This window comes from Sinocyclocheilus grahami, unplaced genomic scaffold (genome assembly GCF_001515645.1).
Source record: "Sinocyclocheilus grahami isolate Dianchi unplaced genomic scaffold, SAMN03320097.WGS_v1.1 scaffold114.1, whole genome shotgun sequence".
NCBI lineage: Eukaryota > Metazoa > Chordata > Actinopteri > Cypriniformes > Cyprinidae > Sinocyclocheilus > Sinocyclocheilus grahami.
Window position 1 is genome coordinate 1,266,515 of NW_015505293.1, and position 27,330 is coordinate 1,293,844.

A 27,330-nucleotide genomic window follows, 5' to 3' on the forward strand; every position below is an offset into this window, starting at 1 on the left:
AAAATCCTGAATATATGAGGAAGCTTCATTCTAAAAGTGACTTATAGATCTGGGAAAGCCATGTAAATGAATAAAACATTAAATTATTTAAAATAAAATAAATTATTACTTCAAATAAGACAAGCATTAAAATAAATCAAACAACTAAAAATTTTAATATTTCTTATTTTAATTTACCCCCTCAACAACTGGTTTTGTTCCCAGGGTCTTAAAAATCCTGAATATATGAGGAAGCTTCATTCTAAAAGTGACTTATAGATCTGGGAAAGCCATGTAAATGAATAAAACATTAAATTATTTAAAATAAAATATTAATAAAAATATTTTTTTTGTTATACAAAGCTCTAAAATGCTGTATCAGGTAGAAATTGTGATTTTTTTTTTTTTTTTATATTTAAAAAAAGTAATTATCCTTAATCCTTAACCAGTAAATCACAAATGACTGGAAAAGTTACATAAATGAATTTGTTAAAAAGAGTAACAACCATCAAGAACATTCAGCTCTTAAAACCTCAGGAATTCTGAAATTTAATTATAATTAATATTTTATTTTATTTTATTTATTTGACAGGATCTAGGAGTGACCATATATTAAAACAGGTTTTTTAAACAAAACTAGAACTAAGGGGGCCTTTGAATAATGTTGTGTACAATGAGGGGCCTTGGAGTCGAGACCTTAAAAAAGTGACCAGCTAGAAACCACCAGAACTGGATTATTTTGTAAGGAACATTTCTTATTTCAGCACATGAAGCGAAAAAGAACAATACCTGGTCCAACATGACAGTTTCAGGTGACACACATGGAATTCTGGGAATTGCGGGTGAGTAAGGTCTGGAGAGAATGAAGGAGATATTTGTAATCTAACTTTAATAGAATCTTAGCCAAAGGACACATTTGTTGCATTGTGCTCTTGTGACCTACGTCATGCCCATCCCGCTCTCAAAGTCTCTCAGGGTTTTCTTGGGGGACAGAAAATCATCATCCTGGTCTTTCAGGTCATCCAGCTTCAAATAGCGAGCCCCATCCATCCCGAGAAGTTCATCACCTACATACAGCACCAAATATGTCAGAGACACTGATGTAAGAGGTTTTCAGGAAAATTAGGATTAATAGAAAGTAAAAAAAGCTTAGAAATTATTTCATCATTTACAATCCACCATCAGCACATACAAGAACCTTCACTCATTCACCAAGTCCAAGCAATGAAGTCATACAAACACAGAGCCAATGTAAAACATGAAGAAATCAAGATACTCGATAAGATTGCATGGCACTGGTTACTGAAGTGGGCATGCCTGGTAGTGCAGAGAAGATCACACTTAATCTGCATGGGAGAGATAGTTTGGTGTTATTGTAGGGGCTTAATCACAGGTGTTCAGAGACGCGTAAAACAGCAACTGTGACAGTTCATTTTGGAGCCCTCTGCTGAGTCAAATAATCATCATTAGTCAATTACTAAAATTATCCACTCCCAGTGTGACTCCCATAGTGTTTGGATAAAGAGAACCTCATCTATGGGTGTTTCTTAACTACAGGCACTATTATGTCCCAGTAGTTGATTTTTTATTAATACAAACACATTTATAATTTTTTGATGTCTTTATTATTTATTTTTGATAGTTTTCGAATACCTTTGAGACCAGATGAAACTTCTAAATTATCTGAGCTAACAGAGTGTGTTAAAAATGTAAAAGACTGGATGACCAATCATTTTCTCCTATTAAATTCAGATAAGACAGTGATATTACTTATTGGACCAAAAAAACAGTACACAGAATCTCATAGATTAAAATTTGCAACTAGACAGGTGTACTGTTACTTCTTCTACAGTCAAAAATTTAGACAGCAACTTGTCTTTTGAAAATCATATTTCCCATGTTACAAAAACAGCATTCTTCTATTATAGGACCACTGCCAAGCTACGGAACATGTTACCGGTTTCTGATGCAGAAAAGCTAGTTCATGCATTCATGACCTCTAGACTGGACTATTGTAATGCACTGCTAGCTGGTTGTCCTGCATCTTCAATAAACAAGCTACGGTAGCCCAAAATGCAGCGGCTAGAGTACTTACCAGGTCAAGAAAATATGATTATATTACTGCCTTGCCTTGTCTGTTTCCTTTGGTGTTGATCTTGAGTATTGTTTAGCGTTTATCGCTCCCCTAGCGATAGCTACACTACAGAGCCCTCAGTCGTTTCCTAGCCTTAGCCTTAGCCTAGTTTTGCCTAGCCTTGTCTGTCTCCTTCGGTTTTGATCTTCGCCTGTTTTCCTGGACTTCTCCCTTTAGCCTTGCCCCTGTGACTCTGTCTGCCTATCGTCGACCAACGCTAGCCCTGTGACTATTCTTGTGTCTTGCCCACCATATTCCTGGTTGCCACTGATTACCCTGCCTGTCTGATGACCATGTCTCTGTCTTCTCCAAATAAAGCTTTGCATATGGATCCGCACGTCTCACGTCTCGTCAGCCCCGTTACAAAAGTCCACTAAAGGAGGTAGAGCTTTTTCACATTTGGCTCCCAAACTCTGGAATAGCCTTCCTGATAACGTTCGGGGTTCAGACACACTCTCTCTGTTTAAATCTAGTTTAAAGACACATCTCTTTGGCCAAGCATTCAAATAATGCATCTCATAATTTGTACTGCAGTTATATCTGATCAAATGCACATTATTATTCTTTAGCTTGGGTTAAACAAATTAATTTTGCTTGGTTGGAACAGCAGCTACGCTAATTATGTCTCTATTTGTTCCTCTGTTTTTACACAAGCTTCAGTCTGGATCCAGAACACCTGAGAAGAAATGATGCCAACCCTCAGACAACATACAAAACTACCAAATTTTGCTACAAGTTCGATTGCAACATATAATCATTGCTGTTAATAGTGTTCACCGTCTGTTTGATTACATTACATTAACTAACTGCTTGATTTTTACCGTACATTTCTGCCATATGGACATCAACTTGAGATAGTCACCACTGATAAGCTATTACTAAATATAATGTAGAAATTTTCATTTTCTGTAAAGCTGCTTTGCAACGAATTGCATCGTGAAAAGCGCTAAACAAATAAACTTGAAATGAATTAAATTAAAAATTAAGTATAAAAGTGCCCATGGTTGAAGAAACACCCTTAGAACAAACTGAGAACACAAAGTAAATTTCGGATGCAGTCCTGTCAATGATGGATCCACAAACACACGTTACTGTCAGTAAAGGAAAAGAAACATCATGGCCACACGATGATGAGGGGCCGAAGCCGTAATAACACGAAGAGACATGTTAGAATAGAGAGCGGTTAGAGAGACTTGAGGGCCAGAGACAAGATGAGAGTGCTTGAAATGAAGGCACACGTTTCACGAACTACTGAGAACCGGACAACCAAGCCAGAGAGAGGGAGACGCTCCTACCTAATGTTAGCTGAGCAACTCCTACGGCAGGAAGGAAGAAGGAATATTTCAGGCTGGCGATGCTACCGTAGATTTACAGTAGATTTAGATTATCATGAAATACTTGCTTTTGCTTTTTCAATCCATTAAAGTCCTGAATAAATGGAAATTTATCAATCATCTCTCAGAAGAAACAAACACATTTAATGATTAGATCCAAGGAAGGGAAGGGATCAGTGAAAAATTGAATAGCCCTGCCCAAACTTTGTCTTTCCAAACTTTTTCTTCTGTAAAATACATAAGGAAATATTCAGCAGAATGTCCAAGCTGCTCATTTCTTTACAATAAAATAGGTGGTGACCAATGGCTAACGAGCATAAAAAAGACATAAAAGCACCACAAAAGTGTCATAAAAGTGGTTCAATCCAATCAAGTGCTATATTCCAAATCTTTTGAAGCTATGTGATAACTATGTGTGAAATTTCAATTGAAATGATTCACAATATACACAAAATTTTAATATACATAAATTATTCTATGTGTGTAAATCACAGCACTATGAGTGTGATAACATCTCTAATCTCTGGTTTACTTCAGACTGTCACTTTTGGGATATGACCTAACCAGCTCATCTGCCTACTGGCTTGTGTTTATAATCGAGAGTCTAGCACCAACCTCATGGCACTGAGACCTTGTCACAGCAGCTGAGAATCAGTGCTTTAATGCGGCATTTACTGTGGTATGATCCTTCAGGCTAAATCCAATCTGAGCCACCCGTACGCACCTTCATCTTCCGACACGTCCAGTATTTCATCCACCGTCTCCGGGAAACTCATGCGATGCTTCTCGGTGGTGATCTGAGGGATAGAGAGGGAATATATGAACAAATCGAGATGGCGAATGTTGCTCAAATCAAAGATGACAACCAGAACTGAAAGATGATGATGGAATAAAAAGCCTTGAAGATTGAAATCACAAATTCAGACCAGATAGTGTTAATGAGATGCAAACGGCTCTCACCATAGATATGGATTCCTCAGTCACCAGTTTCAGCACATCAATGACAGAGATGTAGCCTAGCCGCTTAGCGATACCCAGAGGTGATGTCCCATTCTGCCACAGATAACACATAGTCAGCTTACTAAATCTGACATCTGTACAACAAATAACACCTTATGTTTACAGCAGACGACTGGCAGCATGACAGCAAAAATGTATACTATTTTTTTATGAGAAAAATTTTATTTTAAGTATGGGGGAAGAAGGTCTGCTCACAGTGGTGATTTCATTGGGCAGGGCTCCATGTTTTAGCAGCAGGGTGACGATGTCTGTATGACCTTGCTGGGCTGCTTGATGTAAAGGAGTGTATCCCAACTGGAAAAGAAAGATAAGGGAAAATTAGATTGCAGAAATACATACTGACACTGAAAAGTGTGTGAAAAGAGGCCTGTGTAGTGTGTATAGTACATCCAGAGTTGTAGCACTCACTCTTGTCTTGCTGTTAACATGTGCTTGCTGCTGGAGTAAGAACTTTACCATCTTTATGTTCCCATAATGACATGCCACATGTAAGGGTGTGTAGCCCATCTAACAGAAAGAGAGATTTAAAAGGGTGAGAAGGAAAATAAGAAGTGAATGACTAAACGAGTAGGTTCCAGGGCATATAGACAATCAATGCCAGTTAATATTACAAAGTGTTTAACAACCCAAAACATTTTAAAGAATTAATTTTGAAAAAGTGAAAGATCACAGCTGAATTTCAGCACATTTCATTATGTCCCCGAAGTAGTGGTGTTTGCTAAAGCAAGCATTATTATTAGTATTGCTGATAAGGTTAGGTTTTTTTTCAGACACATAAAGCCTTGAAGCTTTCATTGATTGAGGGATCTGAGCCATATTTTGGTATCAGAATATCAAAAAGAACTGAGAAAGCTTATCTGTCTTGCCCTTAATCAATCACTCAGAGCACCTCAGCAACTGCACAGAAACTCTACTGCACACAACTCTAAACACCTTAAAGAGGTAAAGATTCACTTTTGTGTTTGCATATAAATGTGTCTTAGCAGTGTGTGGACACAACCACCCTACAATGATAAAAATGCATTCACTCCTTTTTTAATCCCCAAAAAGCCTAAAAAGACTTAATTATCAAGCTGTTTTGATTTTCTGAGCAATATGACATCATACTGCTCAGGCCCCGCCCATGACCGCCATTAGCATATTCCCACCCTCAGCCAGTTGTATGCTGTGCGAGCAGCTGTAGCGACAACAATGTCTTGTAGGCAATGCACGTGTTTTATAGTTGGATGCAAAAGTGAACACGAGACTCCTGAGATGAGAGCCAGTGAGGACACAGTGGATTAGTTTTGTTTTTGATGGTAATGTGCCACTGAATACACAAAAAAACTAAGAGAGGGGTGGGGTGAGCAGTAGCTCATTATCATTTAAAGAGACTGTTTTTGACAAGACAAAAAGGATGTTGTTTTACATGACCACTGAGGAAAAGTATTTTGCCGACATTTCATGAACAACTTATGGAAAATGGGCATCTGATGTCCCCTTTAACAACAGCAAAACAATGCCCTAAAACACGCAGAACACCTTAATAATTGCACCAAAAACTACCCAAAACATAGCATAGTGTTGACAAGTTTGTAGTGGTCAACCTCATTCATATTTTCTTCAGTAAATGTAGATCTAGCACTGTTTGTCAATTTAGCAATAGCACAGACTACATTGCACAAGGCTCTGAGGTCTAAATTCTAGGACATTCTACAGATGGCCCTGCTGAGTCCGTGTGTGTTTCTTTGTGCATTGAAGTGTCTTACCCTTGAGGCTGCATAGACTGAAGCACCCTGCTTCACCAGCATGTCTGCAATGCCCACATGCCCTTCCTGAGCAACCAGGTGCAGAGGTGTCAGCCCATTCTGTACAAACACACACACACACACACACACACACACACACACAAAAAGGATATCAGAGGAATATTAAATGCATCCTTTCCATTCCTTGTGCCATGTTCTTGCAACACATCTCAATCTTTTTTAGTTTTCTATTTATTCTCGCTCTGACGTAGACCAAATACCAATTAATCAAAGTTTAAAGACTGTATCACCTTGTTGCCCAGGTTAACATTGGCCTGTTTGGAGATGAGCAGTGCCACCATATCAGGCTGCCCCTCCTGTGACGCCAGGTGAAGCGGGGTGATGCCCTGTAGTGATTCTGAGTTGGCATTAGCGCCATACTGCAGCAGACTGCTTGCCACCTCTAGTTGGTTCTGCTTGGCTGCGATATGCAAGGCTGTGTAGCCGTTCTGTCAAATGGAAGAAAACTAAGAGTGACTGTTTTCTTGGATGGCTTTTGAAAGTGTGAAATAGACTGCAACCCTTAACGTCACAGCTCAGAATAGTCACTTGCCAAGATCTTGTAATGTGTATGTGTATCTTACTCTCGCAGTGCTGTGCGGAGAGCCGCCCTTGCTGACCAGCAGCTTGACTACATCAAGGTTGTTGTGATGGACGGCCACGTGCAAAGGGGTCAAGCCATTCTGAGAGAGGAGAGAGGAGACACATGGCCTCAGTCAGCCACCGCTGACCGTCATCTGATATTAGCAGACGAGTACTGAGATATCAGATGTTTGTCTTGATTAATTACCTTTCCGGCTGCATTGGGATTGGCCCCTCTTTCCAAAAGCAGCTCCGCCACATCCACTTTCCCGTATTTACATGCTACATGTAGAGGAGTAAATCCTTTCTGAAAAAAAACACAGATATTCTCATTGAGAATGCAGATGAAGATGTGAATATTTTGTTGTTATTTATGTAAATGACCCTTTGTTAAGCTCCGCCCACCTCAGTTACGGTTGCTAACAGGCTTTACAGAATGTCGCATTTTTTGAATAATTTCTATAAGACACACAAAACTCCAATGGATGGCAACAGATGCTAAGGTACGATTGGTCAGAAGCATTTTAAGGTGGGGCTTAGCAAAGTGTTAGCTAGAGAAAAAAACCTTGGTCATTTTGGTTTGTTGGGCATTCCCGTCAAGCAGGATGCGTGTGGTTTGGGCGTGTCCCTCGCGGGCGGCGATGTGCAAAGGAGTGTGACCTGCCGTGGTGGTCGAATCTGGATTGGCCTTATGTTCCAAGAGCAGCTTCACCAACTCCTTATGTCCCATTCGAGCCGCACAATGCAAGGGGGTTTGATCATCCTGTGAAACGAAAGAGAGACACATAAGATTTTTAAAACAAAAGAAGATAAATGGAGATAAATCAGCTTGTATGATCAGCGTACCTTCGCTTTGGCATCCACCTGCGCATTGTTTTGTAGCAGGAACTGAGCCACCTCACAGTGCCCCGCTCTGGCAGCCATGTGCAAAGGGGTCTCCACTTTCTACAACAGCACATTGAAATACAGTCACAAAGATTTAGTTCTGAAAAGAAAACTGCGATCGTTGCCATAATCGTTGCAAAATACATTAGCCCATTTGTAAAACAGAATAGCTGTGCCTTTGGGATTTGATTGTTGGGTATCTCTGAGGTTCTGAATAGATTACACAGTTCTTACCACATTAGATGCGTTGGGTGAAGCTCCTCTCTGAAGCAGACTCTTCGCTATATTGAGATGCCCCATGAACGCAGCCACATGAAGAGGGGTCAGACCCGACTAAAAGACAAGAACATGCATTTTTGCACTTTCAATGTGTTTAAGGGTTCTGTCATTCATAAATAGATCAACAAAAATATAACATGTAATTTAATATAAACATAACATATTAATATTAATGTTTAATATTAATGTAACATAAAAATTATTTATGTAAAAAAAAAAAAGAATGGTGTTATTAATGCTGCATACATTACCAGTCAAACATTGGGGGTCGGTACGATTTATAAATTAAAGACGGAACCAAAGCACGCACATCAACGCAAAAAAATGGCTCAAAATTGGGTGCTCGACAAAGAAAACAATTAACAACAAACAAAAGTTGACACATCATAGGCTCCAAAAATGCACAAAGAGCCTGTGAGCTTGAAACGTTACCTTGTGTAAACTTTTGTTTGTTTTTTGTTTTTAAAAGCTATTGAAAGAAATCTCTTATGCTCACCAAGGCTATATTTATTTGATAAAATATACAGTAACAACCATAATATTATAAAATAATATTACCAATTAAAATAACTGTTCCTTATTTTAATATACTGTACTTTAAAAAAAAAATTTTTTCCTGTGATGGCAAAGCTGAATTTTCTAGTCTTCAGTGTCACATAATCCTCCGGAAATCATTCTAATACACTGATTTGGAAGTACTTCTTATTACTATCAATTTTGAAAACAGTTGTGCTGCTTAGCATTTTTGTGGAAACGGTGAAACATAAATAGAAAGTTCAAAAGAACAGCATTTATGAAATATAAAGCTTTTGTAACAAATGTTTTACTGTCATTTTTGATCAGATTAATGCATCCTTGCTAAATGAAAGTACTAATTTCTTGAACAAACCTTACTGACCCCAAACTTTTGAAGGGAAGTGTATTATGTTAATATATTCTTGTCTTGTGACGTAAGCGTGAAGATGTCATTGTTCATTCCTACAGTCTTTCTATTTTCTACAAGGGTCAAGCTAAAGGCGTAGATGGTGCAAAGTGAATAGAGGTTATCCATCAGAGTGACAGCCGGAGAGTAATCTGACCTCAGTCACGGCCTCCAGAGAAGCTGAGTGCTTCAGCAGAAGGTCCATGGACCGCATGTGGTTCTTCTTGCAGGCAATGTGCAATGGAGTGAATCCATTCTGAAAGACAGTCCAAAAAATCAACTGATATATATACACGGTGTTCAGCTGTACGCTATTAAATGTAGGATATCAAATTCAGAATATGGAATAGGAAATTCTGCTTGTTTTATGGATGTAATCAATTACATTAATTGAAAACAACAGATGGACTAACCAGAGCACGGGCATTAGCTTTTGCCCCCTTGTCCAACAGCACCTTTGCCATGCGGTGGTGCCCACAGTGGGCTGCAACATGCAGCGGGGTCAGGTGGTCCAGGGTGATGTCATCGATCTCTGCGTTGTATTGCAGCAGCTGCCTCACGCAGTCCATGTGATCACCCTGAGCAGCCATGTGGATGGGAGACAGGCCGTTCTGCAAGGAGGAACACATTATTATCAATTGATCAGCATGATTATGGGATCAATAAAGCTAAAAATCCATCACTGTGTGGCCCATCTTAGTAAGAGTTTGGTCACCTTGGTCTTGGCCTGAATGGGAGCACCCTGGTCTAGCAGGATCTCCACCACACGTACATGACCATTCCTGGCTGCACAATGTAGCGGCGTCAGTTCATCCTGTAGACAACAGAAAGAATAAGCAATTTATTGATAAGGATTTATCAAGTCAAGTCAAGTCAAGTCAAGTCTGCTTTGGGCTCTGGCTCTTCTTAGTTTGCGGAGGAAGTAGAGACGCTGCTGTGCTTTCTTGGCCAGTGCTGTGGTGTTGTCAGCCCAGGAGAGATCCTCTGTGATGTGCACACCCAGGAACTTGGTGCTGCTCACCCTCTCCACAGTCACACCATTGACAGACAGAGGAGCATGCTGAGTCTATCAGCCATGTTTCAGTGCATCCTACATGAGCTGCATTTTCTGTCCTTATTCATGTATGCATTAAAGCATACCATTAAAACAGCAAGTTGTCACAAAGAGATAATACCTCTTGACAGGGGAAGTCGTGGCCTAATGGTGAGAGAGTTGGACTCGTAACCCAAAGGTTGCGGGTTCGAGTCTCGTACCGGCAGGGATTGTAGGTGAGGGGAGTGAATGTACAGCACTCTCTCCCACCTTCAATACCACGACTGAGGTGCCCTTGAGCAAGGCACCGAACCCCCAACTGCTCCCCGGGCGCCGCAGCATAAATGGCTGCCCACTGCTCCGGGTGTGTGTTCACGGTGTGTGTGTGTGTTCACTGCTGTGTGTGTGCACTTTGGATGGGTTAAATGCAGAGCACTAATTCCAAGTATGGGTAACCATACTTGGCCACATGTCACTTGTCACTTACCTGTTTTTCCCAAGAGGAAGTAAAATAGGTCATTCTCCATGGGCTAGACTTAAATAAGTCAGATTCAGCAGTGCGATTTTTCATCTCAGCCTTTTCTCATCTCAGATTTTTATGTTGTAATTTACTTTTTAGTTTGAATAATTTTTAAAGGGGTCATATGAGTTGCTAAAAAGAACATTATTTTGTGTATTTGGTGTAATGAAATGTGTTTATGCGGTTTAAGGTTAAAAAAACATTGTTTCTCCTCTATGCCCCGCCTTTCTGAAACGCGTCGATTTTTACAAAGCTCATCGCTCTGAAAAGCGAGGTGTGCTCTGATTGGCCAGCTATCCAGTGCGTTGTGATTGGCCGAATACCTCAAGCGTGTGACGTAAATGTTACTCCCCTTACCATATTGTGATGCCCTGTCCGGCCGGAGCGACGAGACAAAAACATTAAAACCCATTATAAACGAGGCATTTGTTGTATCTAGTGGGGACATAATCATAGATTATAATGACTTATACTGTCTTTTCACACATTGCATCGCGCCGCGTAAACATAAAACCATGTCTGCATTTGTGATCGGGGAAATGACAAACAACAAGCTCTACTTTACACTGCTCAATACTCGCGTTTGAATCGTCAGTGGCAAATTCTTTATATATAAAAAACGTACTTACAGTCTGTGCGTCAGAACAGCCGGCATTGTAGTCTACTCTCCCAGGATCAGGAAACAGTCCTCCATAAAATGCGCTGCACACATCTGAATATTTGGGTTGAAGTGTTCTGGAACAGTGTTGTAAATACAACTTAACCACTGATTTCTAGTCATGTCCTCTTTTGGAAGGCCAAACAAAGTAGTTTCGCTTTCACAATGAAACACAGCGTCATACACGGCGGGCTAGAGTGAGCGGAGGCCAGCGGCTAGAGTGATTTGACGAAGGAGCGTCCGGTGGGCTTACAGCAACCACATGTGACGACCCCGGGCTGGACTCCGATCCGGCGATCCACAGCGCGATGTTGATGTATTTCCTTTTTTTTGCGACCAGCAAAGATCAGCTCCAGGCATGACGAAGCGGATATCGTCCTCTTTTGGAAGGCCAAACAAAGTTGTTTTGCTTTCACAACGAAATGGACAGTATCTTCACGACACGGCGGCAGCAACAATACTACAGTGAGAATAAAAGTTACGCCTTCTTTCTTTGCGTGAACATTTTGGCAGTGTTATGCAAATCTTCCCACATGGTGACGTAGATATGTGGGGGCGTGTTAGAACAAGCCGTTTTAGGTAGGTGTGGTTGACTCTTAACTTTTATAAAGAATATCTCTTTGGATTTGAGACTTTAGTCTTTGCAACTTTACAGATCTTCTTTATGCACCAAGAGCTTGTAACACTCCAAAGAGAAAGGAAAAATTTAAATAGCATCATATGACCCCTTTATATATATATATATATATATACTGTATATATATATATACTGTATACACACACACACACACACACACACACACACATATATATATATATATATATATATACACACACATTGTATATATAACATATATGTGACCCTGGACCACAAAACCAGTCTTAAGTCGCTGGGGTATATTTGTAGCAATAGCCAAAATACATTGTATAGGTCAAAATTATAGATTTTTCTTTTATGCCAAAAATCATTAGGATATTAAGTAAAGATCATGTTCCATGAAGATATTTTGTACATTTCCTACCATAAATACATCAAAACTTAATTTTTGATTAGTAATATGCATTGCTAAGAACTTCATTTGGAAAAATTTTAAGGTGATTTTCTCAGTATTTTGATTTTTTTGCACCCTCAGATTCCAGATTTTCAAATAGTTGTATCTTAGCCAAATATTGTCCCTTCTTAATAAACCATACATCAATAGAAAGCTTATTTATTCAGCTTTCATGTGATGTATAAATCTCAATTTCAAAAAATTTACCCTTATGACTGTGGTCCAGGATCACATATTTCTTAAAGATATACATGTATGTGTGTATATTTATATATATACACATTTATATTATGTAAACACAAACTTTTATTCTGAATGCGACAGATATTTATCAAATAATTTTATGAAATTTTCTTTGGAGTTTTTTTTTTTTTATCTAATATTTAGATTTAATTTGATTTCAGCTTTATTTCAATTAATGAAAATTATTTTGATTAGTTTTAGTTTAAGTTAACAATAACAACACTGCAAACTGAGATGATCAAATTGATTATGAATATTTTTTGCACATCCCTAATGGATACTGCACCTTTGTCTTGGCATCTATCTGAGCTCCTCTGTCCAACAGAAGCCGCACCATAATCACATTGCCCCTTCTTGAAGCGATATGTAATGGAGTAATGCCATTCTTCAAGAGAAAAGGAGAGAAAGTGAGAAGTTCATGTACATCTTTCACATAGTAGTAGGAAGCATTTAACGTGAGAGCTGCACTGACCTTCGGCGTGAAGTTCACATTGGCTCCTCTGTTTAACAAAAGCTGTGCAACACTGAGATTCTCATAATGGGCTGCGATGTGGAGAGGAGTAAAGCCGGTCTACGGGAAAAGAGTGTAGCATTTCATTGATTCAGTGTATTTACAAAACAGGAACACCTACGCTGATGGATCTTTAAACAAAGTCAGTTCTGTTTATCTTGTCACATAGTCATCACTGCAATTACAAGCCAAGAGTGGCTACATTGAGCTCAGTGAGTCATGATGCATAATCTCACTCATGGTGAGATAAAACCTTTCAGATGTGCACAAACACATACTTTGCTGAGGACATCTGGGTTTGGGTCATTCTGCAGGAGTACGGCAGCAGTGCGCGTGTCGTCGTTGCGTGCCGCGATGTGCAGGGCCGGCAGACGCACTTTGCCCTTGGTGCCATAGTTTATCAGGAGGGCCACCACGTTCTCGTGACCCTGCTGAAGAGCTACCGCCAAAGGAGTAAAGCCATCCTGGAGGGTGAAATCAAGAGTTGTAGGGTCACTTGGGTTTGATTTCTGCTGAGTTTGATTTCATCGTGTCACTCACCTCAGTTGGAAGGCTCTGATTGGCTCCATGTTCAAGTAGATATTTCACCACTTCCAAGTGGTTCTCCTGTGCTGCCATGTACAGGGGACTGAAACCTTTCTGTAAAATATACAAAATGACACCAAAGAACAGATGAAACTTCTCATCAACATGTTTCTAGGTTTGTTGATTCATGTTCTTGAGGCTCAGACTAACCTGAGACTGGGCATTGACGTTGGCACCATAATTGATCAGTTCAGCAACCACTTTCTCTTGACCGGCCAGAGCAGCAATATGAAGGGCGGTATTCCCTTTCTGCAAAATGAATAGTCATGTAAACATAATACAGAGAAAGATCCGACAATGCATGTTAAAAACGTTTATAGCATATACAGTACTTTGAAGAATGTAATTTGATTTTATTGCTTTTATTTGATTTATTTTTGCTTGTTTTAAGGGCTTTGCAATTGCAAATGAAAAAAAAATGCGAAATGAGCATGTGCGATTCTTACCGCATGAAACTGTGATTTTATTTATTTATTTATTTATTTATACTTGGTCCCACTTTATATTTGGTGGCCTTAACTACTTAGATTTAAATTAATCATTTGATACAATGCACTTATTGTGTATATACATGTATTTTCGTTGTACTTAAACTTTAAAAAATACCTGCATGTAATTACATCTGTAATTCATTTCCGTAATTACATTTATAGTAAAACTTTTGACCCATCCCTTACACCTTAACCCACCCTTAAACCTACCCATACCTAACCTTACCTGGATCCCACCTCAATAGCAGCAAAAGTGTTTTGCAATACAATATGAACACAATAAGTACACTGTACTTATTTTTGATGTAAGTACATAATAGTTAAGGCAACCTAATATAAAGTGGGACAATATACTTTAATTCAGAATTCTGTAACATTCTGATTTTAATGCAACAAAGCAAGAGTACAAACATTGTTTTATGATTGGAATTTAGTCAATGTTAATTTATTTTGTCTTGTTTGTCCTAAAAACATAATATTAGTTTTGTTGAATTGTTTTATTTTTTATTAAAATGTCTTATATTTTGACCTGTGAAGCACTTTTACCTACATTTTGTGTGAATGGTGCTTTAAAAATAAAATGCATTATGATTTCAATTTAATAGAAGTGCTACTTGTTATTGCGAGTCTGTCAGTCAGGTGGCATTAGTGGGAAGGACATTCTCATTCTACAGATAATTTAATTGGACAAAAAATGTTTTAATGAAAGACAAGTCATTAATATTTTTGATACATTTTCCCAGATGAGATAAACTGTACATTTTAAATACACAAATTTACAATTTTGTCAACATGTCATATTTCAAATCATAGGAATGATGAGAAAAATGTTGCTTATTGCTTTTTAAAAACCAACATAATAAATGCAATGTTTAATAAATAGTTATTTATTAATAGAGATTTTCAGAATAAATATTTCTTCCACTAGGTGACAGTTCATTAACAGTTAATATCTGTAGGCTAATGACTGTTTACTGAACTACCACATTTATAAATCTGTTTTTGGCCTGCTTGAGGAAGCCCGACTGACTGAAGGAAATAGATTTACCTTTGTAGTAGTCTCCAAGTCAATTCCATTGTGCAGCAGCTCCAGCACCATCTTAACATGGCCCTCTTTGGAGGCCAAGTGCAACCCGTTAAGCCCATTCTGCAAACACAAGAGAAAACATGAGGTGCTGAAAAACCCCGTCTCAAAAAAACCACCCTGACACATCTCAAGTCTATCTCTTTATCTCTCCCCGTCTACCTGTCAAATGACTCACTGAGAGGAGGGCAGCCTAAAAATACCACAAGGAAGCACTGAGACATCTACAGATCTGTGGAGCTCTCATTAAACAGGGTGTGGAAATAGAGTGGTGGAGGAAACAGACAAAAAGCCGGGAGAGGTAAAGGCCGATCGGAGAATGGCACACGGTACAGTGTGTGCTTCTGCAGAGAAGCTAGGTGTGTAGTCTGGAGCGACCATAAGGGGGCTCTGCACTGCTAGTCTGACTGGAATCCCCTTCATACTGCAGTGTCACTCATCTCTAATGAGCTCCTACTGCAACTGCACAGTGCATGCGCAGAGGAGAATACAGAATGGAGATGGAGGGGTGCTTGCAGACGGTGGGGAGGAGCCCTTATGAAAACAGCCACACGTGCCCGCTTGGCATTAATATTCTCTGAATGTGCTTTATAATATCTTGGGAAATAACGCACAGTATTGAAACCCATGCTCAGCGCTATGCGTTCATGGATCTGCAACACTGGTTCTTTCATATTTTTATATATTTATTATGATGTTAGGTTTAGTAAGATTTTCTCTTTAAAGAAATTCATATTTTTTATTTAGCAAGGTTGCATTAAATTGACCAAATATGAAAGTAAATACTTTTTTAATTGTTATATACATTTAGGTCCATATACTGTATATTTGGACACTGACACAATTTTCATAATTTTGGCTCTGTATGCCATGAGAACAGAATTAAAAATTAAACAATCAAGATGAAATTGAAGTGCAAGCCTTTAAGCTTTAATTCAAGGGGTTGGAGAAAAATATAATATAAAATGCTTATGAATTACAACCATTTTACCATTTTTATACACAGTCCCCCCTTTTTGAGGGGCTCAAATATAATTGGACAAATAAATATAATCAAAATAAAATGTTAATTTTTAATATTTTGTTGAGAATCCTTTGCAGGCAATGGCTGCCTTAAGTCTGGAACTCATGGACATCACCACAGACTGGGTTTCCTCCTTTGTGATGCTTTGCCAGGCCTTTACTGCAACTGACTTCAGTTCTTGTTTGTTTGTGGGTCTTTCTGCCTTTAGCTTTGTCTTCAGCAAGTGAAATGCATGCTCAGTCGGGCTGAGTTTAGGAGACTGACTTGGCCATTGCAGAATATTCCACTTTTTTACCTTCAAAAACTCCTGGGTTGCTTTTGCTGTATGCTTTGGGTCATTGTCCATTTGTACTATGAAGCACCGCCGAATCAACTTTGCTCCATTTGACTGAATCTGGGCAGAGTGTACATCCCTGTACACTTCAGAATTCTTCTGGCTGCTTCTGTCTTCTCTCACATCATCACTAAACACTAGTAACCCAGTGCCACAGGAAGCCATGCATGCTCATGCATCACACTGCTTTATCATGTTTCACAGATGATGTTGTATGCTTTGAATCATGAGCTGTTCCAAGCCTTCTCCATACTTTTTTGTTCCTGTCATTCTGGTACAGGTTGATTTTAAAGGGGTCATATGATGTTGCTAAAAAGAACATTATTTTGTGTATTTGGTGTAATGAAATGTGTTTATGCGGTTGAAGGTTCAAAAAACACATTATTTTCCTCATACTGTACATTATTGTTTCTCCTCTATGCCCCGCCTTTCTGAAACACATCAATTTTCTCATCGGTCTGAAAAGCGAGGTGTGCTCTGATTGGCCAGCTATCCAGTGCATTGTGATTGGCCGAATTCCTCAAGCGTGTGACGGAAATGTTATGCCCTTTACCATACTGTGATGCCGTGTCCCGGAGCGACGAGACAAAAACATTAAAACCCATTATACACAAGGCATTTGTTGCATCCAGTGGGGACATAATTATGGATTATAATGACTTATACTGTTTTTTTATGCGTTGCATTGCATCGCGCTGCGTAAACATAAAACCATGTCTGCATTTGTGATCGGAGAAATTACAAACTACAAACGCTACTCTACACTGCTCAAAACTCGCGTTTGAATCGTCAGGGGCAAATTCTTTAAATATGAAAACGTACTTCTGTGAGTCAGAACAGCCGGCATTGTAGTCTACTCTACCAGGATCAGGAAACAGTCATCCATAAAATGCGCTGCACACATCTGAATATTTGGGTTTAACTGTTCTGGAACAGTGTTGTAAATACAACTTAACCACTGATTTCTAGTCGTGTCCTCTTTTGGAAGGCCAAACAAAGTATTTTCGCTTTCGCAATGAAACACATAGCGTCTTCACAACATGGTGGCGGTGGCAGCAACAATAAAGTTATGCCTTCTTTCTTTGCGTGAACATTTGGGCAGCGTTATGCAAATCTTCCCACATCGTGACGTAGACATGTGGGGGCGTGTTTAAACGAGGCGTTTTAGGAGGGTGTGGACCAGTCCTAACTTTTATAAAGAATATCTCTTTGGGTTTGAGACTTCAGTCTTTGTAACTTTAAGGATCTTATCTATTCACGAACAGCTTGTAACACTCCAAAGAGAAAGGAAAACTTGAAATCGCATCATATGACCCCTTTAATTTCAGCCGTCCAAAGAATGCTTTTCCAGAAGTGGTCTGGCTTTTTTAGCTGTTTTTTGGCAAAGTCTAATTAGCCCTTGTTTGCGCCTTGTGGTAAACCCTCTGTATTTGTTCTCGTGAAGTCTTCTCTTGATTGTGGACTTTGACAGTGGCACCTCTACCTTCTGGAGAGTGTTTTTCACTTGGCTGGATGTTGTGAAAGAGTTTTTTCTTTACCATGGAGAGGATTCTCCAATCATCCACCACTGTTGTCCTCCGTGGACGACCATAGGCCTTTTTATGTTTCTGAGCTCACTAGTGTGTTCTTTTTTTCTCAGAATGTACCAAACTGTTGATTTGGTCACTCCTAATGTTTCTGCTATCTCTCTGATGGATTTGTTTTGTTTTTAAAGCCTAATAATCGCCTGTTTCACCTGCATGGAGAGATCATTTGACCGCATGATGTGGGTTCACAGCAACAGCTTCCAAATGCAAATGGCACACTTAGAATCAACTCCAGACCCTTTACCTGCTTAATTGATGTAGAAATAACAAAGGAATAGCCCACATCTGTTCATGAAATGGCTTTTGAGTCAACTGTCCAATTACTCATGGTCCCTTGAAAAAGGCAAGGCAAGGCAAGGCAAGTTTATTTGTATAGCACATTTCAAACACAATGGTAATTCAAAGTGCTTTACATAAAAGAAAAGAAAAAAAATAATCACAACAATAAAACAAGAATAAAACACAACAATTTAAAAACTTCGAAAATTATTTAAAAAATTGATTTAAGAGGTTTAAAATGAATTTAAGAAAACGATTACACAGAATAGTGCAATCAGTTCGGACATCGCACAGTGCTCATTCAATGAATGCACAGCTAAACAGATGAGTTTTGAGTCTGCATTTAAATGTGACTAATGTTTTAGCACATCTGATCTCGGTGCAAGAATTGAGCCTTGTGGGACTCCGCATGTCATGGACGTCCACTTAGACTTATGCTCTCCTGTACTCACATAATAACCTCTCCCCTCTAAGTATGGCCTGAACCATTTGATTACCATCCCATCCAGTCTCTCTAGTAGTATGTTATGATCGACAGTGTCAAACGCAGCACTGAGATCTAGTAGTACCAGCACTGATATTTTGCCAGATTCAGAATTTAAGCGAATATCATTTATTATCTTAATGAGCGCTGTCTCTGTGCTGTGATGCGGTCGAAAACCCGATTGAAAATTATCCAGGTATCCATTTGAGTTTAAGTATTTGTTCAGCTGATTAAAGACTACCTTTTCAATAATCTTTCCTATAAAAGGAAGGTTTGATATTGGTCTATAGTTGCTCAATATGGTGTTATCAAGATTGCTCTTTTTCAGAAAGGGTTTAACAACTGCAGTTTTCAGGGAGTTTGGAAAAGTCCCAGAAAGAAGTGAGGCATTCACCACTTCTAAGAAATCTGCTTCCAAACAGTTAAGCACCCTTTTGAAAAAATATGTGGGAAGTGTGTCAAGATAGCAGGTTGACGGTTTAAAAGGGGGGAGGTACATATTCATTGTATAACTGTAACTTGAAAATGTTTTGGTCAACAGCTAAAATAAAATAAAAAATTGTGCCTGTGTCCAAATATATAGGGACCTAACTGTATATATAAATATATAAACACACACACACATATATATACATACAGTTGTGCTAATAATTGAAACAAAATAAGAGGGAACATTAAAATTGCATGTTATTTTTTATGTAACCTGAATAAGCTATTTCACATAACAGATATACTCCACAAGACAAAATAATAACTGAATTTATAAAAATGTCCCCATTCAAAAGTTTACTCTTGAAGTTTATAGTTTAATCTTAATACTATGTGTCATTTCCTGGATGATCTACGGCTGTTTTTATATTTTGTGATAGTTGTTCATGAGTCCCTTGTTGGTCCGGAGCAGTTCAACTGCCTGCTGTTCTTCAGAAAAATCCTCCAGCTCCTGCACATTCTTTGGTTTTCCAGCATCTTCTGCATATTTGAACCCTTTCCAACATTGAATGTATGATTTTGAAATCCATCTTTTAACACTGAGGAAAATTGAGGGACTCATGCATAACTATTACAAAAGGTGAAAACATGTACTGATGCTCAAGAAGGCCACACAATGCATTAAGAGACTGGGGGTGTTTTTACTGTATTCTGTATTTTTGATCAAATAAATGCAGCATTGGTGAATAACATTTTTAAAAATTCTTACCTACCTCAAACTTTTTAACAGTAGAATGTATATATTTCAGACAAAAAAGGTGAAAACTAATTAAATTAGAATTTCACATTTGCTTGTGATTTCCTTCCATGAAATACAAAAGAGGCAATTCTGAAGAAAGGGTGAAAGATCATTACAATTTACATGCATTTGGTAGACACTATTATCCAAAGCCACTTACGGTGCATTAAATACATTCGTTGTATTTTCTTTTTTTACACAAAAGCATCATAAAAGTGGTCCACAAGATTCGTATTCTAGAATGAATGTCAAAATTGTCAGTGAATAATGAATTAATTTTCACTGTTAAAGGGAAATGTATTGTGCTTCAATTCTTGCACATCCTTTTGCAAATGGCTTTTTTTATCCATATTAACAATTGTATCTGATTCATAGATTATTTTTAAATAATGTACAGTATTTGAAAAATATAATGTGTTTTTTGAACATTAAAGCATGTCAACATATTCTGTTACACCAAATACACAAAATAATGATCTTTAAAAAAGCCTCATATGACCCCTTTAACAAATGAAAAGGCTTTACAACATTAGCAGTATTTACAGCCGTTAGTTAGTTACCTGTAAAATAAAGACAAATTACACACTAGGACAATATAATCAATTGTCTAAAAATCTTATTAACAATTACCTGCTTAGAGTTGAGGTGGACATTAAGCACATGCTATGAGCTTTCAACTACAGTTTTGCTGATTCTCAAATTTTCTCTAGTCCCAAAGCACTTGTGCCGAAGGCTTAATCTGTCTCACTGTCAAAACCGGTCTAAGCTCCTCACAAAATGTGTTGCGACAGCACAGAGACGCTGTGATAACAACATCACACACGAGAAATATACCTTCAGTTTATCCAAACACGTAACTATAAAAACCTCCAAGACGTATGGAAATGTAGTCTAGGTTGCATATCGGAGACCCCGGCAGGTTCCCGATGGAATCCTGTCTGTGAATTATGTTATAAGGTGCTGTAGTAGTCGATGTGAGTGTGTGTGTGTTTGTGTGTGTGCTGCGAGCATACAGAGTGGGCATTCATTTACAGAGCTTTTCAATGCGGGAAGTCAGCCAGCCGCTCTGGTCCATTCACTAACCTGTCTCTGAGAACCAAACATAGCTCTTCTGCAAATATCACAATATGCTATTTAAAGCAAGTAACACAGAGTGTTATGATGCAAGTGGGTGCAAAAGCATGACCGGTGAGGGGGTTAGAGGAGGAAGACGTGCTGGCATGATTAATTACGGCAATTTACTGATTAGGGCATTGAACACAGCTCTGCATTGACACTGTAAACACAGCTGTACTGTCCAACCACAAGAACATTGGGGGGTTAATACAGACAAGAAAACACACACTGGTAAACAAACACACACAGATGTGGATCCTAATCTGCAAGATGATGAATTTATAGCTCTAAATAGCAATTTCTGAATTTAGGCCGTACTATTAATGGGCTTCAAAGTTACTTTGAGATTTCAAGGCATGGATGTGAGACTGGCATTACCATGCAGCTGCTAAAGTGCTCGGAGTGATTTTAACCCTTCTCTTGCATTCAAAAACTGGGTATAACTTCTGTGTCAGGGGTCAAATAGGGGACCAACAATTGCATTTTGCCTAAAATCAACACTTTGACTCATGTTAGAAATAGAACCTCTATTGTAGCTGGCCAGAGACTAAAAAAATTAAATACGTTAAGAATTTTAATAATTCCTTTCCATTATTGATGTATTTCTATTGTGTTAGGGGTTCATTTGACCTGCTTTTTAAAAAATGTAAGTGCACATTTCCTGCATAGACACACAATTTTAAAAAATCATGACAACTTATCATAACTGTGCAAATTGTGTAAAAATAGTATTTAACATTCACAGTTTCAGTGCTAGAACAGTTCAGTAATTAAGATTTTTTGACAGCTTTTTTTGATGGTGAAACTCAACTAGAAAGAGGAACACTGAATTTTCCTTAGATGATTCTTCCTCAGAAGACAAGTCTCAATATTGTGTTTGAGTCTTAAAATTCTGACATTTTTTCATATTTGTGGTTAATTCATATCTGTAATCATTTTAAACATACTACTCACACAAACACATACACTTACATGCTTGATGGCATTGCAGCATAGTTTTTTTTCTCACCTGATTGGCTGTGTTGATGTTTATTCCATTTTTTATTTGGTCCAGAGCCTTTTCTAGATTACCTGAGCGTGCAGCACGGAGGAAACTGGTTGATGTATCTGCCTGAAATAGATAGAGAGAATAGGAAATGAAATCTAAATCCAAATCTTAATCGACAAATGGATTGTTAAATTACAGTTTGTTTGTTTTTTTGCACAAGGTCTTTTGGATGTTTAGCACTAAATAAAACATCAGTGATACAGACTGACTTACAGCTCTAATTAGGAATTCATTCTGTGTTGTGCACGTCCACAGAGAAGATGAGAAGATCTGGTTTCAGCCGGCTCAGGGGCCATATAACTACAACACATCAGTTACTGAATCAGTTTTTCTCTGTAAAATCATCTAATTTTCAGAAGTTATGAAGTGTGAGGTTATATACAGGGCTGGTTTTGCCCCTAAAGACATATCGGCATTTGCTTCAAAGCTGAAGTGCGTAATTTTAAAAATATATTTTCTTGTAAACTAGCTAAATTTGTTTAAAGGGGTCCTATTATGCTTTTCACTTTTTTAATTTTAGTCAGTGTGTAGTGTGTATGTTTGGGCATAAAAAAGATCTAGAGAGTTGCAAATCTCAAAGTCCACTCCAAAGGGAGATATTTCATTTTTTTTTAAATCCCTTTTCAAGAACTACAACGAACGGCTTGTTTGGACTACAGCGTTGGTTTCTGGGCTTTGTGATATCACAAAGCGGCTCATTAGAATATCATTAAAAATAATTCCCACTTACAGAATTTCGAATGGTTGGGGGGTGGGGAGGGGCGAGGTTGTGGTTAGAACGCTTGGTTGAGTGAGTGCATCAGACGAGACGACGAAGAAGAAGTGCTGCTGCAGAGTTAGTGCATCAGAGAAAACGAAGAAAAAGAGCTGCTGTGCTGTAGCGTCAAATTTTCGGCATGTCTAGAACAATTCTTACAAGTACAACATGACATAGCTGGGTGCCGCGGACAGATGCCAAACGGCGCCGCCGGTGTGCCTACACTCATTAAAAACAAGGGGATACTCATACTCATCTCTTCTCATACATCTTTATTAATGTTCCCTGTTAGTCTAAGTTCTTTGTTATTTTTTATCTATCATCTGTGCCTGTCTCTCTCTTTGTCTGTTTGTCTGTCTACAGAGCATTCCTCTTGATCTCAGCTGTACTTTTCTCAGTGGAATAGCTAACAACCTCCATACCTACTGTTCCCAACCTTCTCTTTCTCTTTCGTCTTTCTCTCTCCCTCCTGTAGCGTTTATGCTAATGAGTCCAGAACAGAGAGCTTTTCTGATTCCCATATGCACTGCAATATTTCAAAAACATGACTATATCGCCCTGTTTATTTTGCGCCTTCGGCTCCCTACCCAGAATTCTTCATTCCTGCTGCTCAGTATTAAAAAATCCATGAGTGATATTTTGTGGTTTTCCATGCGATGACTAATACAATTTGCTCTGATGTGGTCACAGTTACAGTATACTGAGTCCTTGAATTGATTTGTCAGATACTCTGCAGTCTAGAAATTTTCAGATTGTCTCTGCTCTGTTATTCAGTGGGGATGATTGACAGGCCCTACCCACCCCCTCATTTCCTCAGTCCTCAGGTGACAGCATAGCAAAATGTGTCCATCAACATGACTGCGCAGTAATAATGTGTGCGCCATCATATCTTACTGAAAGGAACTGCTGAATCACTTTAGGATTTAATTTTGTTTCATTTTGGGACCAACATACATTTTTGAACAGTCATTCTTTATCAATCATTATCCACAATTAGCCTGCTGAATTTTTTGTGATTCTTTAATCATACTGATACTCATCACACAAAAAACAAACACAGATAAGTTATCATCGTCATTCTGTTAAAATATTTCAGCTAGAAATTGTCTGCCCTTTCTGATTCTGTAGCAATTTCCAGAATGTGTTCTCATATATTTAGAGTGTCACTAATATATTCTGTGGTGTCTAATGGTATTGAGTTGACACTCAGAACACAGTTACTTTTTTTGATAGCTCTTGAATAACTGTGAGAAGGTTTTTGGGTCATTATCTTCCTGAAAAATGAATGTCCACCTCAAACATAATTCTGATGGATTGACTTGTCTCTGAGGTACTGAAAAGGACATGCTGGTTGATCTTGTCGTGGGCTTGGCACCAAATTGTCATCAGCATGAAATTGGCACAGCCTTCTTCAAGCTTGACAATGTGAATGTATTTTTAGTACCTGGTGACAAACAGTAAACAAATTAACAATATATTTACTCAGATGATGGCCAGTGTGTATATATGATACAGTATATTGTATACTAGAATGTATACATTACACATACACATAGTGTATACACACACACACACATATATACTGTATATATATACACTCTAATGTTCACAAGTTTGGGGTTGGTATGATTTTTTTATGTTTTTGAAAGAAGTCACTTATGCTTACCAAGGCTGCATGTATGCATCAAAAATACAGTAAAAACAGTAATATTGTGAAATATTATCACAGTTTGGAATGATTTTTTTCTATTTTAATATATTTTAAAATGTCACTTATTTCTGTGATGCAAAGCTGAATTCTCAGCAGCCATTACTCCAGCCTTTAGTGCCACATGATCTGTCTTCCTTTCAGGGTGCTTAAGAAACATTTCTTATTATTATCAATGTTGAAAACAGTTGTATTGTTGGTTGGTTGGTTGATTGATTGATTGATTGATTGATTGATTGAAACTGTGATGCATTTTTTCAGATTCTTGGACTAATAGAAAGAAAGAACTGTCTTGTTTTGAAATAGAAATCTTTTGTGACATTATAAATATCACTTTTTTCACATTTTTTTTATTTAATACATCCTTGCTAAATAAAATGATTGCTTTTTTTTATTAAACGTAATAATTGAATTTAAAATGTTTAATTAAAAAAAATCTTACAGACCCCAAATGTTGTATATATATATATATATATATATATAGATTATTATTATTATTTTTTTTTTATTTTTTTATTTTTTTTTAATAAAAATTGTCCACTTATTTTTTATTCATTACATATTAAATGCAAGTGGTTGCACAAATGCAATGAACAGCAGGTTGCAAATTTGTCACCACTTTGACTTTAAACATTTTAAAACATGAATAATGTAATGAAGATTTGTATATCAGTTCATACATCTGTGCATGCGTTTGTGTATACTGACTTTCGCTAATTTTTATTGTTTGATATAATCTATATTATCCCTTCGTAATCTTTTCAGTACATCTGCAGATAATGTAAGTGACATTCTGACAGATATCAGCAATCAGAAGCCACAGCAGGAGACAATCCCTGAGTGAGCTTTTACAGCAAAAACCATCTGATAAACACACAAAACACGCACTTAAACACACACAGAATCTCATGTTAGGAATACGAATAAAGTCACACACATAGAACACAGTAAGCGCCATTAAGAATGAGAGAATGGTGAAGAAACACTAGAGGAACACTAGCGAAGCTAACTGAAGTTTTTAGCCACATCACGACATTCAAACACAAGACCTGCCACCAGATCCACAACAACCACAAGAATACCACAGACAGAAACGATTAAGAAGCCACAACAACACACACGATTTATCAGGAAAGGGAAATAAATTGTTGAGAGGCAGTACTAAGATATTTACTCTTCCACCAAAGTGCCATTTTCCACCTTGAGCCTCCGACGAACCCTCTCCACTCAAACTACTGTCCTGATGCACAAGCCAGCGCTGAACCACATGAGCCTAGAAGACACCAATACCACAAAGACAGAGCGTGTTAATACACACAGACACAAACATGAGACACATATGGGCAGGTGAAAACACTGAAACTGCATGTTCAAGGCTGTGGTAGCACAAATAGACCATGAATTGTGCTCCATTAAATAAGTCATTTTAAACTACAAATATGAGCACGTGAAAATGTATAAACACAATCTGCTTAAATGCCTTCAATCTTTTTAAAAGCAGTATAAAAGTGCGCTAACAAAAAACAACACTATTGACCTTTTCGAGGAGTAAGAGGGAGAAACCCAGTTGCATTAAAGGGATTCCAGCTCTGGGTGCACTCCAAGACTGGTTGCTAAGCAGTTGCTAGGAGAGAGATTACATCATTTTCAAGATTCACAAAAGCCTACATGTGTGGCATCTATTGATGCAGGGACCACGCTGACTCTGAGTGAGCACGTGAAGATGCAGAGAGCAAAATAATAGTTCTGGATTTCTGTTCAGATAAACCCAAATACTTTATAACCCTATTTATGTATGTACACAGTAGACATAATTAATATTATAAAAGATTTCAATTTGAAATAAACACTTTTCTTTTGAACTTTCTATTCATCTTTTTTAGGAATCCTGAAAAAAATGCATCATATTATTCACGAAAACTTAAGCAGCAGGACTGTTGTAAACAATGATAATAATAAATGTTTCTTTTGAGCAGAAAATCAGCATATTAGTATGATTTCTGAAGGATCATGTGACACTGAAGACAACTTCAGCTTTGTAATCACAGTTATAAATTACATTTCAAATAATTTAAATAATTCGAAATTGTAATGCTGTTTCACAATATAAATATATACAGTGATTTTGATCAAACAAATGCAGTCTTGGTGAGTAGAAGAGACTTATTTAAAATGTAATATGTTTTGGGTTGTTTTTTAACCTCATATGAAAATGAGAAGAGAATGAGGATACAGGAATAGAAAATTACACAGTCTGGATTTATGTCGTGCGTGTTCAGGCTACTTCTTTACCATTGCTCTGACACATCAAATATGTAGCTTTATGCTTACTATTATATAAGAAAAAGGTTTCAAAATCACAAGGGTGCTCTATTTAGCTAGTCCAGCTTAAGTGTCTGTTTTGTTTTGTTAAATTGAAGCAAAGTGGGTTGATTACTTGAGCTTCAGCACCATTCATCATTTAAATGGCTGATCTGTCTGTCAGTCTGACCGTTTCATTCATTAGCTCCAAACACCAGGTCAACAAAATAATAATAAAAGGCATATGAAAGATAGATAGAGACAGGAGTAAGCTTTTTTTAAGTCTTTTAAAATGCATGAAGGAAGTCTAAGCAGGGCTTAAAAAGACTGAAAATGAATTTGAAATAATTTCATAAAAGTTACTCT

At 37.9% G+C, this 27,330-nt stretch overlaps 1 protein-coding gene across 4 annotated transcripts in view; it reads right to left on the reverse strand.

Moving 5' to 3' along the window:
* ank1b (ankyrin 1, erythrocytic b) overlaps positions 1–27,330 on the reverse strand; it is an 84,212-nt gene that overhangs the window by 23,707 nt on the left and 33,175 nt on the right. For 3 of the 4 annotated variants that reach the window (XM_016277643.1, XM_016277642.1, XM_016277640.1), the window contains exons 2-25: positions 22,160–22,261; positions 15,064–15,162; positions 13,675–13,773; positions 13,480–13,578; positions 13,218–13,403; positions 12,901–12,999; positions 12,715–12,813; positions 9,638–9,736; positions 9,336–9,533; positions 9,080–9,178; positions 7,956–8,054; positions 7,683–7,781; positions 7,402–7,599; positions 7,045–7,143; positions 6,839–6,937; positions 6,506–6,703; positions 6,216–6,314; positions 4,876–4,974; positions 4,663–4,761; positions 4,408–4,500; positions 4,172–4,244; positions 3,409–3,429; positions 923–1,046; positions 769–832 (exon numbers count right to left, since the gene is read on the reverse strand). In XM_016277643.1, coding sequence (XP_016133129.1) covers positions 769–832; positions 923–1,046; positions 3,409–3,429; positions 4,172–4,244; positions 4,408–4,500; positions 4,663–4,761; positions 4,876–4,974; positions 6,216–6,314; positions 6,506–6,703; positions 6,839–6,937; positions 7,045–7,143; positions 7,402–7,599; positions 7,683–7,781; positions 7,956–8,054; positions 9,080–9,178; positions 9,336–9,533; positions 9,638–9,736; positions 12,715–12,813; positions 12,901–12,999; positions 13,218–13,403; positions 13,480–13,578; positions 13,675–13,773; positions 15,064–15,162; positions 22,160–22,261 — 2,643 coding nt within the window. The remainder of the gene's footprint in view (positions 1–768; positions 833–922; positions 1,047–3,408; positions 3,430–4,171; positions 4,245–4,407; positions 4,501–4,662; positions 4,762–4,875; positions 4,975–6,215; positions 6,315–6,505; positions 6,704–6,838; positions 6,938–7,044; positions 7,144–7,401; positions 7,600–7,682; positions 7,782–7,955; positions 8,055–9,079; positions 9,179–9,335; positions 9,534–9,637; positions 9,737–12,714; positions 12,814–12,900; positions 13,000–13,217; positions 13,404–13,479; positions 13,579–13,674; positions 13,774–15,063; positions 15,163–22,159; positions 22,262–27,330) is intronic. The other variant, XM_016277641.1, reaches the window with a different exon arrangement.